The sequence below is a fragment of the Mobula birostris genome, chromosome 18 (genome assembly GCF_030028105.1).
Source record: "Mobula birostris isolate sMobBir1 chromosome 18, sMobBir1.hap1, whole genome shotgun sequence".
In the NCBI taxonomy this organism is placed as follows: domain Eukaryota; kingdom Metazoa; phylum Chordata; class Chondrichthyes; order Myliobatiformes; family Myliobatidae; genus Mobula; species Mobula birostris.
This window is the reverse complement of record NC_092387.1, coordinates 19,035,244-19,052,482: the sequence shown is the minus strand read 5'-3', so window position 1 is coordinate 19,052,482 and position 17,239 is coordinate 19,035,244. Positions and strand designations below refer to the sequence as shown.

The window sequence follows — 17,239 nt, the reverse complement described above, 5'->3', positions numbered from 1 at the left end:
AACGTTCTTACAAACTGGTCCAGTGATACCTACACAATAGAATCATGCGAACTAAATCCACAAAGATCCACAAGAAATAGAACTTGATTTTTTTTTTAATATCAGATTTACCAATGATGACAACATCCCAAATGACCCATTAGAAAAAGAATCCATTTACAAGAATAAAACTATGTTGGTATTATGAACAAAATCAAATGCTGGAACAACTCCACAGATCAAGCAGCACCTATGGAGGCAAAAGGTATAAAATTAACATTTCAGTTAAAACATGGTTGCTATAGCCTGGGTTGGTAGAGTAGATAAGCTTCCCAGTACCTATTAAAAACTCCCAGCGGCTTGTATCTCAAATAGCCTCTGACAATAAATCCAATTCCTGGTCTTCATGCATGGCTTAGCTTCTAAGTTCAGTGAAATCGTTTCTACTGACAGGAGAGGGGACAAAGGCAGGTGACTGGCACCTTAAAGACAGCTGCTTCAGGCACAAGAGACACATCAGGCATGGTTGGCAGAACCTCATCAAGGAGAAGGAAAACTCTAATCTCAAACCTCCACTGCCTTGGGGCTATACCCACTCATGGGGAAGGCTCTGGAAGCGAACCCCAAGAAAAAAATCCAGAGCTGGAATCCGTAAGGCAGTCCTACATTGGGACTGGTATGGGCAGATGGGCAGGTGAGTGTGTGTAGAAGAACGAGGATGCAGGTCAACTGAAATTGGAAAATACAATATACATATTGTAAGCTAGTCAGCTAGTCAGGGAGTAAATGAGGTTCTTCCAAACTGCACCTGTCTGGCCTCTCCATAGCAATGGAGAAGACAGAAGGCAGACAGGTCGGTGTGGGAGTGGGAAGGAGAGCTAAAATAACATGCAATTGGAAACTCAGGCTGGCCATTGCGGACAGATCACACGTGCTCTGCAGAAAGTTTGTTTGGTTTAACCAGTGTGGAGGAGGGCACATCATGAGTATTGACAGATCAGGATGGAAGAGTTGCACATCAACCTATGCCTCACACTGAGAAGATAGGTGAAAAACCTCCTTCAGTTGCAGGGCAAAGTGTCAGAGGATGGAAAGAGGCTACTGAAGGATGAAAGGACCAGTGAGCCCCCTGGAGAGCATCCCCTGTGGAAAGTATGAAGGAGAGGGGAAGTAGTAAGATTGTGATACGCCTGATGGAAATGGCAGAGTATTGTGTTGGATGCAGAGGCTAGTGGGGCGAAAGATGAGGATGAAGGGAACCTTATTCCTGTTGTGCCTGAGGGGTGCTATCAGAGTATATGTGCATGAAATGAAAGAACAGGTGTAAGCGCCCCATCAACCATGGAAGCCAAGTTCCATCCATCGAGATGGGGCTTTCTTACCTGAAGAAAAGATGTGATGGAGACAAAGAAACTAATAAAATGAGGTAAGTATCCTTACAGCAGACAAGGTGGGAGGCATAGTCCACATGGCTGTGAGAGTTGGTTTACAGGAGATGTAAGTGACAAGTCTGTCTTCAAAGACTGAGAGATCCAGAAATGGAAGAGAAGTACTTCAGTTAATTAGAAGATATCATTGAACCAGTGCAGAAGGTCAGAGTGGGGGTGAGATGGAGAACAGAACTGAGGCAACAGGAAGCTTAGGGACACTCCTGTGGACTGAAGGTTTGTGCTCCGTAAACTTTAAATCACTTCTTATCTTCCTTACGATTGGTATCGGGTCTCGGATTGAAATGTTATCACTGTTTAACTTTCTAACCTATTGAGTGTTTTTATTTACTTCAGTTTTCTAGTATCTGCTATTTTTAAAAATTAAACAATGTGTTATGGAAAAGGCTACTATAGACCTTGTCACAAGTAGTAAGAAAAATTAAAGATCTCTTGTCATTGATAAAATCCTGTGTTTAGTTTGAGAAGCTTCGGTCCGAAACTAGTGACACAAACTTAAAAACAATCACCATTAAGGTAGATTTGGATAAGAAGTTTTTGGAAAAGTTAGATGTTTGATAAACTGTAACAGAAGGAGGATTGGAGGGTAGCTCATGTAGTAAGGTCTTTGACAAGGTCCCACTTGGGAGGTTAGTTCAGAAGGTTCAGACACTAGGTATCCATGGAGAGGTTGTAAACTGGATTCGAAATTGGCTGTGTGGGAGAAGACAGAGAGTGGTAGTGGATGATCGCTTGTCAGACTGGAGGCCTGTGACTAGTGATGGCCTCAAGGGTCTGTGCTGGGACCGTTGTTTTTGTTGTCTATTTCAATGATCTAGATAATTATGTGGTAAATTGGATCAGCAAGTTTGCTGATGACACTAAGATTGGAGGTGGTGTGGACAGCGAGGAAGGCTTTCAAAGCTTGCAGAGGGATCTGGATCAACTGGAGGGGTGGGCCAGAAAGTGGCAGATGGAATTTAATGCAGATAAGTGAGAGGTGTTGCATTTTGGAAGGACAAATCAAGGTAGGACATGCACAGTAAATGGTAGGGCACTGAGGAGTGCGGAGGAACAAAGAGATCTGGGAGTTCAGATACATAATTCCCTGAAAGTGACGTCACAGGTAGACAGGGTTGTAAAGAAGGCTTTTGGCATCCTGGCATTCATAAATCAAAGTATTGAGTATAGGAGTTGGGATGTTATGGGGAGGTTGTATAAGACATTGGTGAGGCCAAATTTGGAGTATTGTGTACAGTTCTGGTCACCTAACTATAGGAAGGATATCAGTAAGATTGAAAGCAGAGAAGATTTACTAGGATGTTGTCGGGTCTTCAGGAGTTGAGTTACAGGGAAAGATTGAACAGGTTAGGACTTTATTCCTTGGAGTGTAGAAGAATGAGGGGAGATTTGATAGAGGTTTACAAAATGATGAGGGGTATAGACAGTAAATGTAAATAGGCTCTTTCCACTTAGATTAGAAGAGATACATACAAGAGGACATGGCTTTAGGGTGAAAGGGGAAAGGTTTAGGGGGAACAACTTCACTCAGAGTGGTGGGAGTGTGGAATGAGCTGCCATCTGACGTGGTAAATGTGGGCTCACTCTTAAGTTTTAAGAATAAATTGGATAGGTACATGGATGGGAGAGGACTGGAGAGTTATGGACTGGGTGCAGGTCAATGGGACTAGCCGAATAATGTTTCTGCACAGACTAGAAGGGCCAAATGGCTTGTTTTCTGTGCTGTAGTTTTCTATGGTTCTAAGATAGGGTAGATGTCACTCACAAAGATGATGAAATTGTTAAGTTCTGCGTAAGCAGCAGCATTTAGTGGTGAAAGCTGGGGGTTTTGCCTGAAGAGACTTGAAACAAGAACTGTTCCACACAATGAAAGACAGATGAACATGGCTACTCCTTGATGTGTAGAAAGTGGAAAGGTTCAAAAGAGAAATTATTGAGGGTCTGCATTGAATTTTTGTAATATCAACCACACATTTTGCTTTAACAGTGCAGCGCCAGGTCAAGATTGCTATTCCTGGTGTTTTAGAAGTCAGGAATGAGAGAAAAAAATTGTAACGCTTAATAAAGTGGCCTTAAACAACAAGAACGAAGAACAAAATGAGCAGAGAACAAAGAAATCTTTTCAGTTTGAGTTAGCCATGATAACAACATTCCAGCGATAACTATTAACCTAAACTAGTCAGATTCAAGTGGCATGACAGCTGCTGCAGAAAAACCAAGCTTCTAGAAAAATACAAAAGCAGCTATACTACAATTACTGGAAAATTCACTGACAACTACACATATATAGGTGATTATAAAGGGAAGTTAAAATACAAGAAAAATAATAATTCGACAAAATCCAAAAACCTGAAACAATATTGATTGATCTATTGCTCCACTGCTAAAAGGAATTCTTTCACTTTTAATATAAATTCATAGTTATGGTCTGGAGTGAGTGTTTAATGAATAATGTTCTGTACTTTCAAAACGAAACCGCTTTATTTTTTCCTCCACATGTCCCATTCAAAATACTGAATATTTTAGTTCTAGGTTCTGCAATGTATTTAATGTTGAGTACATTGCACTAAAGTTACTGCTCTCCAAAAGGTCGACCTGCATCTAAATTAATGTTGTCTTACTCCTCAATATTTGCCCTTCAGTGTTATTAGTGGCAACTGCCCAATTGCATTTAAAGCTCTCCAAGTAATTTATTACAAACAATGAACTACACAGCAGCTCCCTGCCACGGTCAGATAGCATTCCTTCTGCTTTAGGAGAACTTTCAAGGTCCTCAAGGCATAGAGTAGTAGAGAATAGAAACGGACGCTTCAGCCCAGCATGTCCATGCCAACCTTTTTGTCATCTACACTGAGCCTAATTGCCCACATTAGATCTGTATCTTTCTATGCCTGAAGTGTCTAAATGTCTAAATCTGGTAATTGTATGTGATTCCATGGCTCATCTGGCAGCAAGTTTCAGATAGCAACCACTTTGTAAAACTATTTATTGCTAAGATCCCATCTAAAACTTAAACCTATGTCCTCTAGGTATTCCTACATTGAGAAATAGATTTTAATTATCTGCCCTATTTTATTAGATTATGAGGACACACAGTCCTCTTTTATTGTCATTTAGTAATGCATGCATTAAGAAACGATACAATATTCCTCTGGTGTGATATCACAGAAACACAGGACAGACCAAGACTGAAAAACTAACAAAAACCACATAATTATAACATATAGTTACAACCGTGCAACAATACCATAACTTGATGAAGAACAGGCCATGGCACAGTAAAAAAGTTCAAAGTCTCTCGAAAGTCCCACATCTCACGCCTTCACAGGAGAAGGAAGAAAACTCTCCCTACCATGCCCGACCACAGTCCGACTCTGAGTTGTCCGAAAACTTTGAGCTCCGATCAGTCCTCTGACACAGAGTACCGAGCACCATCTCTGCCGAACGCTTCAACCCCAGCCTCGGTTGCCAGCTGCAGGCAAAGCCGGGGATTTTGGGGTCTTCCCTCCGGAGATTCTCAATCGCACAGTAGCAGCGGCAGCGAACCGGGCATTTCAGAAATTTCTCCAGATGTTCCTCTGTGCTTCTCACATCTGTCTCCATCAAATCAGAATTGTGCACGGTGTCCTACTTACAAATACGATATCATTTCACCGGAGAGCTGTGCGCACTGCGTTGTGCCGCCATCTTCTCCTCCCGCCTTATATTTATATCTTTAATTACCTTATAGACTTCCATCAGATCACCCCACAGCCTCCTTCACTCCAGGAATATAGGTGGCTCTGAGATGTTTTCTCATCCTTAACGTAGAACACTATAGCACAGTACTAGCTCTTCAGCCCACTATGTTCTGCCGACCTTTTAACCTACTCTAAGTTCAATCTAACTCTTCTAGATAACCCTCCATTTTTCTATCATCCATATATCTAAGAGTTTGTTAAATTCTCTAGTGTATCTGCCTCTAATACCACCCCCTGGCAGATTGTTTCATGCACCCACCACTCCGTGTTTAAAAAAAAACTTACCTCTGACAGCCCCACCATACTTCCTGCCAATCACCTTAAAATTATGCCCCCTGGTATTAGCCATTTCTACACTGAGAAAAAGTGTCTGGATATCCACGTTCTAAGACACTTATCATCTTATACACCTCTATCAAGTCAACCCTCACCATCCTGCATTCTAAAGAGAAATGCCCTAGCTCACTGAACCCATCTTCACAAGACATGCCCTCTAGTCCAGGCAGCATCCTGGTAAATCTCCTCCGCACTGTCTCTAAAGCCCCTACATCCTTTCTACAATTAAGCGACTAGAACTGAACACAATCTGGGTTTTATTCAGCTAAAACACTACCTTGTGGCTCTTGAACTCAATCCTACCAACTAATGAAGGCCAACACATCACATGCCTTCTTAACCATCCTATTAACTTGTGTGGCAACTTTGCAGGATCTATGGACGTAAACCCCAAGATCCCCGCTTCTCCACACTAAATCCTGCCATTAACCTTTCATTCTGCCTTCAAATTGCAATTAAGTGAATTACTTCACACTTCTCTGGGTTGAATTTCATTTGCCACTTCTCTGCTCAGCTCTACAATCTTTCAATGCTCCGATGTGACCTATGATAACTGAGACTATCCATGGCTCCACAAACCTTCATGTCATCTGCAAACTTACAAACCTACCCTTCTACTTCCTCATCCAAGTAATTTATAAAAGTCTCAGAGCAGGAGACCCAGAACAGATCCCTGTGGAACACCACTGATTACCAAACTCCAGGCAGAATATGCTCATCTACAACCACCCTCTGCCTTCTGCGGACAAGCCAGTTCCAAATCCGCACAACCTTCCCTGGATCCCATGCCTCCTGTCTTTCTGAATGAGCCTATCATGGAGAACCTTATCAAACAGCGTACTAAAAGCCACATACACATCTACTGCCCTAGCTTCAGCAATATGCTTTGTCACATCCTTGAAGAATACAGTCAGGCTCGTGAGGCATGACCTGCCCCTCACAAAACTATGTTGACTCCCCTATTTAGGCTATGCTTCTCCAAATGCTTGCAAGTCTTGTCTCTAAGAATCTTCTTCAATAATTTACCCACCACTGAAGTAGGACTCACAGGCCTATAATTCCCATGGTTACACCTACTTCTTTTCTAGAACAAAGGAATACTCTGACACTCTCCAGTCATCTGGTATTACTCCTGTGGCCATTGAGGACACAAAGATCATTGCCAAAGGTACAGTAATTTCTTCCCTCAGTTCCCACAGTAACTTAGGGTATATCCTGTCAGCCCAGGACTTACCCCCACCCCACACCCAACTCCAGGCATGTCTCCTCCCTTAACCCTGATATGTCCTATCTTCGCTCCAGTCATGTTCCTGTTCTTCACATACGTGTAAAACAATCTGGGCTTTTCCTTAACCCTACTCACCTAGGACTTCTCATGCCCCCTCTTATCTCTCCTAAATCAATTCTTCAGCACTTTCTTGACCACCTTGTTACCCTCTAGCCCTGTCTCATCCTTGCTTCCTAGACCTTCTTTCTTCCTCTTGATAAAATGTTTCACATCTTTGTCAACCATGGTTCCTTCACCCTACACTCTTAGTTGTCTCAATGGCACAAAGCTAACCAGAACCCCATGCAAGTGCTCCCTAAACAACATTCACACTTTCATTGTGCATTTCCCTGAGAATCTGTTCCCAATTTATGCTCCCAAATTCCTGTCTAATAGCATCATGATTTCCCTTCACCCAATTAAATACTTTCTCATACTGTCCGCTTCTAACCCTGTTCAAGACTACAGTAAAGGTCAGGGAATTGTTTCTGAAATGCTCACCCACTGAGAGGACTGACACCCGACCTGGTCTGTTGCCTAGCACCAGATCCAGTACAGCCTCTCCTCTAGTTGGCATGTCTACATAGTGTAATGAATCACTCCTGGACACATCTAACAAATTCCATCTCATCTAAATATTTTACACTAAGGACATGTCAATCCGTATGAGGGAAGTTGAAGTCACCCATGACAACAGTCCTGTTATTTGTGTACCTTTCTAAACTGGGGCCTCCGTTCCCTTTCCTACAGTTTTGCTCTCATCCCCTCTCCTAGACAGTGAACCCTTCTTCCACCCACGTAGTCTCCACATTCAATAGATCATTCTCAATATCTGCCAATTCCAGCAAGAATCCACCAATGGATACATGTTGCCTTCCTTCCAGTATTTGGGAGGGTTTATTCCCTAAAACTTCCTGGTCTGTTCTCCCTTCTCCAATTGCTCTCTTTCAGAGCACTTTCCCATAAGGAGATGCAACACCTATTATTTTACATTGTCCCTTCACACCATTAATGGTCCCAGTCTATTAATGAAGATGCCATTTACTTGCATTTCTTCCAGCCTAATGTTCTGCATTCCATACACATAATGTGGTTTATTCAGCAGTGGAGAAAGCAGGTGTAGCTAGTTACTGCAACACTATGAATTTCAAGTTTGTCACATTAGAACATAGGATAGTACAGCAGAGGAACAACCATATGACCCATGAAGTCTCTGTCAAACAAAATGCCAAATTAAACTGAAACTCTTCTACTTGTACATGATCAATATCGCTTCATTCCCTGCATATTTTTGTGTTTATCTAAAACTTGTTCAACTCCACTATTGGCTCTGCTTCCACCACTAACCCTGACAGCACTGACATTTCTAGCCTGGGAGAAAGATTCTGACCATCTACCCTATATATGCTCTTATTATTTTATAAACGTCTACCAGGTCACCCCCACCCCAGCCTCCAACATTCCATCAAATAGAACCCAAGTTTGTCCAACCTCTCCTACAGCTCATGCTCTCTAATCCAGGCAGCATCCTGGTAAACCTCCTCTGTACTCTCTCCAAAGCCTCCACATTCTTCCTGTAATGAAGCAACCGGAAGTGCACACAATACTCCAAGTGTGACGTTATAATATTTGTTATAATTCATATGTTTTAGTACATTTCATATTAATGTCTCATATTAAGTCTCCATCTCAGTCTGATCTTTGTGGCCTCCTACTCTGCTCCATTGAAGCCAAATATAAGCTACCCTACTTCTAATAATTCTTGATAAGTATGTCCTTCATTTTGCCTGATTCTTGTTCTGCAACTCTAATTTCCAGTCACAGAAAGGCTCTCAGTAAAAGGCAAACTCCGTGCATGTGGGTCAACTTACAGTGAGAATACAAGATTACAAACAAGAGAAAATCTGCAGATGCTGGAAATCCAAGCAACACATACCAGTTGCTGGAAGAACTCAGCAGGCCAGGCAGCATCTATGGAAAAAAGTACAGTCGACCTTTCTACATGTCTACGCTATGTGGCGAAGAATGGCCTGTGCAATAAGCAGGAGAATTGAGCAAAATTAAAATGGGTAGAAAGATGGAATTTTGGGAGGAACATCCGGGATTTCCTTTCATTAATAATCAGAGATATTAAACTACCTCCAACTTGTTGATGCAAAGAATTTATTCATTACTCAAAAGTTCAAAGACTGGAAGCTATTTGTTGCTTCAATCAACTAAACTGCAAAAAAAAACCCACCACCCTGTTGAAACTCTCTATTCTTCCTGGCAGACTATCTAGCGTCTCAGTTTGATGGGAAGAATTCAACTACCTATGTAGGGGTAGGTTTGCAGGGATATTTGGCAAACTGCTGCTTTATTGAAAGCTGTTCTCTTTCATAGAAGGGCTTAAACCAGGATTTCAACTGCCTTTCCAGATGGATGGAAAATATTCAGTTTCAACAACAATGCACCAATAGAAATTTTCCCCAAGATAGTTAAATGGAACATTTTGATTGTTACTTATAGCTCATCTTAGCTGAATAACATTTGATGGATCAAACTACATGGATCTTCAGGTACTTTCAATAATTTTCCTTTCATAATTTTGCTTTGCTGTCAATTTATTTTCTAAGTTAACTTTGATGTTGATTTAAATTTCTTGACTTTGAACATATAAGTAGCAAATTTCTGAATGGTTTATAGATTTCTGTTTTTTTTATTACAGCTTAGGCACCTATTATTACTAAAGAAGCAACATTCCTCCCCTGGAGAACCAGCAGAATAATTAGAGATTACTTTTAATGGTCAGAAATAATGTTGCAGTTGCATTTTGTTTACCAGTCAGCAATATAAAAGTCTAATTAGTTTTGTTACCCTTAACACAAGAGTCAATATTACAAGTAAAACGTGGATTAAATTCACTTAACTTAATCAATGAGGATGGAAGAGGTTCTAGAGGATTGGAGGGTTGCAGATGTTGTTCCCTTATTCAAGAAAGGGAGTAGAGACAGCCCAGGAAATTATAGACCAGTGAGTCTTACTTCAGTGGTTAGAAAGTTGATGGAAAAGATCCTGACCAGCAGGATTTAGGAACATTTGGAGAGGCATAATATGATTAGGAATAGTCAGCATGGCTTTGTCAAAGGCAGGTCCGCACCTTACGAGCCTGATTGAATTTTTTTGAGGATGTGACATTGATGAAAGTAGAGCAGTACATGTAGTGTGTATGGATTTCAGCACGGCCTTTGATAAGGTACCCCACATGAGGCTTATTGAGAAAGTAGGGAGGCAAGGGGACCTTGCTTTGTGGATCCAGAAATGGCTTGCCCATAGAAGGCAAAGAGTGGTTGTAGACAGGTCATATTCTGCATGGAGGTCGGTGACCAGTGATGTGCCTCAGGGATCTGTTCTGGGACCCTTTCTCTGTGATTTTTATAAATGACCTGGATGAGGAAGTGGAGGGATGGGTTAGTAAATTTGCTGATGACACAAAGGTTGAGGGTGTTGCAGATAGCGTGAAGGGTTGTCAGAGGTTACAGCGGGACATTGATAGGGTGCAAAACTGGGCTGAGAAGTGGCAGAAGGAGTTCAACCCAGATAAGTGTGAGGTGGCTCATTTTGGTAGATCAAACATGATGGCAAAATATAGTATTAATGGTAAGTCTCTTGGTAGTGTGGAGGATCGGAGGGATCTTGGAGTTTGAGTCCATAGGACATTCAAAGCTGCCGCGCAGGTTGACTCTGTTGTTAAGAAGGCATATGGGCTTTCATCAACCGTGGGATTGAGTTTAAGAGCCAAAAGGTAATGTTACAGCTATATAGGACCCTGGTCAGACCCCTCTTGGGAGTACTGTGCTCAGTTCTGGTCACCCCACTACAGGAAGGACGTGGAAGCTATAGAAAGGGTGCAGAAGAGATTTACAACGATATTGCCTGGATTGGGGAACGTGCCTTATAAGAATAGGTTGAGTGAACTCAGCCTTTTCTCCTTGGAGCGGCGGAGGACGAGAGGTGACCTGATAGAGGTGTACAAGATGATGAGAGGCGTTGATCGTGTGGATGGCCAGAAGCTTTCTCCCAGAGCTGAAATGGCTAACACTACAGGGCACAGTTTTAAGGTGCTTGGAGTGTGTGGAATGAGCTGCTGGTGACAGTGGTGGAGACAGATACAATAGGGTCTTTTAAGTGACTCCTGGACAGGTACATGGAGCTTAGAAAAATAGAGGGCTATGGATAACCTTAGGTAATCTCTAAAGTATGTGTTCAGCACAGCATTGTGGGCCAAAGGGGCTGTATTGCACAGTAGGTTTTCTTCTAGGTTTTTTCTTCTTCTAAACAAATGGAGACAAATGGAAAAATGGAAGGCTATGTGCGTTCAAGCTCAAACTCAAGTTTGTCATTTCAATCATACCACGTGTACTGCCAAATGAAACAACGTTCCTCTGGACCAAGATGCACAACATAGTATGCATAACTCACACTAAACAAAATAATATTACTACAAAATAAATTAATAATGAGCAGTATTTACACCATAAGTTTAAAAGTAAACAGTGTAACACTCTGGCACTTCACATGTGGTGGGACGTGGGTAATGACAGGGAGCTCAGTCCTCTCAGGGCCTGGGGGAAGAAACTGTTTCCCATCCGAGCAGTCCTTGTCCTAATGCTACAGTACTGGCTGCCAGATGGTAGGGAAACAGAGAGATTTAGGACTGATGGGAGGGACCATTGCCAATACTAAGGCTCCTGCGTATGCAGCACTCCTGGTATCTTGGATGGGTGGAAGAGAGATCCCAATGCAGTCCTCGCAACCCTTTGAAGGGTCTTGCGGTCAAATGGCTTGAAATGCCCATATCAGAGAGTGATAGGACTGGTCTCAGTGGTGCTCCTGTAAAAATTGATTGGAATGGGGAGGAGAAAGAGAAGCCTTGCTTGCCTCCATCTCTTCAGGAGGTGAAGAGCCGAAAGCTGTGCTTTCTTGACTAAGGAGGTAGTGTTGAGGGACCAAGTGAGATCATCCATTATGTGCACTCACAGAAACGTGCCGCTCCTAACTCTTTCCACAGAGGAGCTGTTTATGTGCAGTGAGCACTGATCAGCTTGCACGTTGCTAAAGTCTGCAATCACTTCTTTGGTCAAGTCCAGGTTGCTGTGCTCACAATCTATTAGCCGCTCTACCTCCTCTCTGTATGCCATCTCATCATTGCTGTTGATGAGGTCAACCACTGTTGTGTCAGCTGCAAACTTTATGATTTGGTTGGCAGTGAATCGCGTCAGCATCATGAACAACAGCGGGCTGAGCACATAGCCCTGGGGGGTGCCAGTATTCAGCATGATGAAGCTAGAGGTGTTGCTGCCAACACAGAATAAGAGTGGCCCTTCTGTCAAGAAGTCCAAGTTCTAATTACAGAGAAAGGTGTTGAGACCCAACAAGGACAGTTTACCCACCAGCTTCTGAGAGATGATCAGGCTGGTCGATAAACAGTACCCTAACATATGAGGCACCATTTTCCAGGTGAGATAGGATGGAGTGGAGGGCAGAGGCTATGGCATCATCAGTGGATAGATTTGAGCGATAAGCAAACCAGAAAGGGCCCTATGTAGCAAAAAGATGGGGACTTAATGGAATTCATGACCAGCTGCTCAAATCACTTCATTGTTGTCGAGGTCAGTGCTATTGGATGGTAGTCATTAAAGCAGGTTACTGTCGCCTTCTTGGGCGCCAGGATGATGGTATCTGCCTTGAAGCCTGCAGGGGTCAGCGGACTGTTCCAGAGAGATGTTGAGGATGTCTGTTAGAACCTGTTAGCTGCACAGTTCCTCATCACCCAACCAGGTACATTATCAGGCATCTTTGCATGGGCTTGATTCTGGCTAGGGTCTTCCTCACATCAGCTGTGGCCAAGCAGGATGCCTGCTCCTCCGGGGGGGGGGGGGGGGGGGGGGGAGTGGTGAGCCTTCCTCATCCGCACATCGCTCTATGCATCAAACCATGTGTAAAAGACATTTAGCTTCTCAGGAAAGAGAGGTGTCACTACCATTAAATCACAGAGCTGACTTGTAGTCCACTATAGTCTGAATGCCCTGCCACATGCACCTCGGAAATAGATGCATATTCGCTGTGAATAATCCTGTTTTGCTTTCCCTGAGGACACAGGAGAGTGACCTGAGAGTCCTCATAGCCACTGATTTGAACACAGCATCCCAATATCCCAGCAGTGCCCGGACCTCTGCTGTCAACCATGGTTTCTGATTTTCCTCACAGATGTGTCTAATAATAATGTTGTCCTCAATTTACTTCTCTACATACACAGACACAGATCACACATATTCATTGATGTTAATGTGATGGTCATAAGTAGCCAGTAGGCAGGGTTTTCAAATCAGTCCTGCAGTTCTGAGGTTGCTCCTTCTGGCCAGGTCTTTATCTCCTTTTGAATTGGTTTGACTCAGTAGTCTATGCAGGAATTAACAAAGACCATAAAACACTGGAGCAGAATTAGACCATTTGAACCATCGAGTCTGCTCCACCATTTGATCATGGCTGATCCATTTCCCTTTCAATCCAATTCTCCTGCCTTCTCACCATAACCTTTCACACCCTGATTAACCAAGTAGTGAGAAGGCAATTGGGGAAGGGAGTGGAAGAGTGGGAAGTGTTAATAGTGTGGTTGCTGAGGAAAGGGGTCTGGACAAGTGTGCTTTCGTATCCAAGCATGCAGATAAATGTGTGCAGGTGAAATTGTGTCCACTTACACCTGTGCACTTTGAACTCCTCCCCCTTTCTACTGGACCAAGATTTCATGCTGGCAAAGCAACAGCCATCTCATAAATAAAGAATTCGTACACAGGTATCCTCAGTACTGGAGTAGAAGCAAATTGTCTTTGACCCCGAGAAGCTGACAGACAAGGAGGGGGAAAGCCTGCAGCATTTTATGAAGAACAAAGTTGTTGGATGCCTTTTGCTGATTATAGAAGATCAAATTGTATTGTTAACTCTCCTTAGGTGCTACCTGAGTGGTAAGTATTTCAAGCACTGTTTTTAATGCAGCATCTACAATATTTTTTTGTAACAAAGCTCTTACGTCTTCCCCCTCTTTCCCTAAATGGTTTTAATCATCTCCTTCTACTTGCACCCTGTCCAATCCAATCATCCGTGATTAGCAAGCTTTCACATCTCCTCTCAGCAGCTGTGGCTACTATTGGTGTCATTCAGTTTCCTTGGTCTCCACACCAACCATCATTGCCCCTGTTCTTTCCATACCTGCCTATTCTCTGCAACACAAATCATGTTTATTTCACATTTTCCTCATTTCTAAAGAAATGTTAATGACCTAAAAACATGAACTCGATTTCTCTCTTCACAGATGCTGGCTGGCCTGCTGAGTATTTAATTTTAGGTTTTTTTTGAACTTCTGAGCCTTTTTCTGAAAGGTTAAGTGCTACATTTGTTTAGCTCATAAAAGTGAGGGTATTTTGAAAATAATACCATGGCTGTGAAACTACCTGTCCCTCCATTAAGAAAAATAAATCAATGCATCTGTTTTACACTCTCTCCTGAGGGAATTTCATTCTCTCTAGTCGGGAACCAACTGCCCAAAGCACTCCATTAGGATAATGCATATCATTTTTATTCACCCACAAGATAAAAAACCATATTATCCTCAAAGAGAGAAGTGATTTGAGAGTTCTCTATACCTTCTGCAACAAATCCTCAGGAACAAGGGCTACCCAGGTTACAAATCATCAGACTTTTGGAATATGACTTTACGCAAATTCCCCACACAGTTTGCATGGTGTGAGGTGGTCAATGAAATTAAATTAAATTATACCAATTGTATAGAGTGAAATGTTATGGGTTACTATAGAAAACAAACATGGAGAAATTTGGCTGTTGGGCATTTCTGAGGAAAGGAATCCTTACCCAACATGGCGGCTGTCTGTAGTTACATTCCAAGACAACGCTATGGATAAGGGACATCAACACATAGCCAGCTAACTGCTCACGCACCTTGTCGGGTATCATTGTGCTGCAGTTAGCAGAGTGGAGTTTCTCCCACATCACGAAGGTGTTCAGGTTAGTAGGTGAACTGTGAACTGTGTTGGTGAGTGATAAAAACTGAGTGGAACAGACGGAAGTGAGGGAAGAATAAAAATAGGAGATTCATGGCTAGCGCAAACTCTACAAGACATTGGAGCAGAATTAGGCCTTCCAGCCCATTGGGTTTGTTCCATCATTTGATCATGCTTGATCTATTTTCTCTCTTGAATGGACCTCTTATACAATAAGATGGACTCTCGGCCTCACACCTGTCTCGTTATGATCTTGCATTTTATCGTTTGTTGGCAATGAACATTTTTGCCAGCATTTACACTTTGTTTTGCTTTGTTTTTGTTTTGCCTGCATTGTGTAATAATTTAATCTATATAAACAATCTTTTCACTGTACATGTAACTATAATAAACCAATACTCTCAAACCCATACTCCTGCCTTCTCTCTGTAACTTTTGACACCTTTACTAGTTGAGAACCTATCAACCTCTGCTTTAAGTATACCTAATAACTTGGCCTCCACTGCATTTGCGGCAATGAATTCCACAGATGCACCACTCTTCGTCTGTCTATTCTGAGGCTATGCCCTCTGGCCCTACACCCTCCCACTATCAGAAACATCCTCTCCAATTCCTCTCCATCTTGGTCTTTCACTATCCAGTAGGTTTCAATGAAATTTCCCCACCCCCATTCTTTTAAACTCCAGTGAATACAGACCCAGAGCCATCAAATGCTCCTCATGCATTAACCCTTTCATTCTTGAGGTCATCTTCATAAACCAATACATTCTCCAATGTCAGTACATTATTTCTATAGATAAGAGGCCTAAAACTGCTCACAATACTCCAGAGGTCAGCCAGTGTCTTATAAAGTCTTTTGAGCCAAAAGGTTCTGCATTTGTGCCGTATTACTTTGATAACAAATTTAATTTGAACTTTGTAGGACGAGAGCAATAGGGAAGTATTGATATCCTGCTCAAGGATGTCAGTCACATTCCCTACTTGGGATGCCCTTGGCCGGCTCCGCAGGAAATGCAAAGGGATGCTAGGGAAACAAATTCTTTCAGTATGAACCCACAGTGCTCCTGAACTGTCAAATATCATACACAGGTAGAGAAAGGTAAATGTTGTAAAGAGACCATTGCTACCAGGCTGTAATTTTTAGAATCCAAGACAAAAAAATACAAGGTTATCACCAGAAATGAGGACAAAAAAGGAAGTTAAACATATAATTTAATTTGTTTATTCATAGCAAATATCTTTAGGGGTATTTCACAGAGGAATGTACTATAAAATGCAGAACACTACACGCCATGCGTTAACGAGATCACTAAACACAAAAACCCACAGAGACCTCAAGGTAACCCAAGAGCAACATATGAATTAATTTAAATCCCCCAACTACCAGTGTCTACTTTAAACCGTTAAAATACATCCCAAAATGTTCATTAGGAGAAAAGTGCACTTACCAGTTTGATTGCTACATACTCATTCGTGTAGAGATTTTTACCTGAAAAAGAAAAAATCATTTTTTCAGAATATTCTTCTCAGACACACATGCATTTACATATACTTCTCTACATTTAGCATAGTCACGAGATAGTGTATTAAAAACAATGCATCTAAAAAAAAAATCAGTAAAACTGATGTTCCTTCATAGGGCAAGAGGGGCTATTTTGTCTCATTAATATTGCCAGAGTGACTATTTGACTCAATCTACATCAAAGTATTAAAACTTAAGAAATAAGACGGTGGTCAGTGCAATAGCATAGCAGTTAATGCAATGTGTTACAGTGCCGGTGATCACCCTTCCAAGTTCAACTCCTACTGTTGTCGGTAACGAGTTTGTATGTTCTCCCCCTTGAGTGCATAGGTTTCCTCCACATGCCCCAATTTCCTCTCACATTCCAAAGACATACTGATAGGGTCAGTGAGTTGTGTGCATGCTTTGTTGGCGCCAGAAGGGTGTGGTGACAATCTCAGACTTTGTGCAGCACAATCCTCGGACTGTATGATGTTGACATAAAACACTGCACATTTCGATGATTTGATGCATATGTGACAAATAAAACGAATTCTGACATCTTTGCTAACTCTAACCTTACAGATCCAACAAATCAGTATATGACTAAGAGGGCTGTGCATTACCAGGATATTAAGCCTGGAGATGATTATTTTGACATGTCTGAGAGGTATAATATCATATGACTGGATGACATGAAAGGTGCCCAGGCATCACTGGGATCTTCAAGGAATCTGGCCAGAATAACCTGATATATCATGATGCAGATGGCCAATCCACAGGAGGCATTAACTGGGATTTGAAGTTGTATCAGTTTTCCCATAAACACAAAGGTCAACATGGGAGAAGGAAACATCACACTATTAGTCTATATCAAGATCTTTTCTAACTTGGATAAAATACCATGAAGG

General features: G+C 42.1%; 1 protein-coding gene across 3 annotated transcripts in view; it reads right to left on the bottom strand.

Annotated features, from left to right (window-relative positions):
* The window catches only part of LOC140211990 (casein kinase I), a 191,440-nt gene that overhangs the window by 87,375 nt on the left and 86,826 nt on the right, over positions 1–17,239 (bottom strand). For all 3 annotated transcript variants that reach the window (XM_072282315.1, XM_072282316.1, XM_072282317.1), the window contains one exon: positions 16,276–16,316. In XM_072282315.1, coding sequence (XP_072138416.1) covers positions 16,276–16,316 — 41 coding nt within the window. The remainder of the gene's footprint in view (positions 1–16,275; positions 16,317–17,239) is intronic.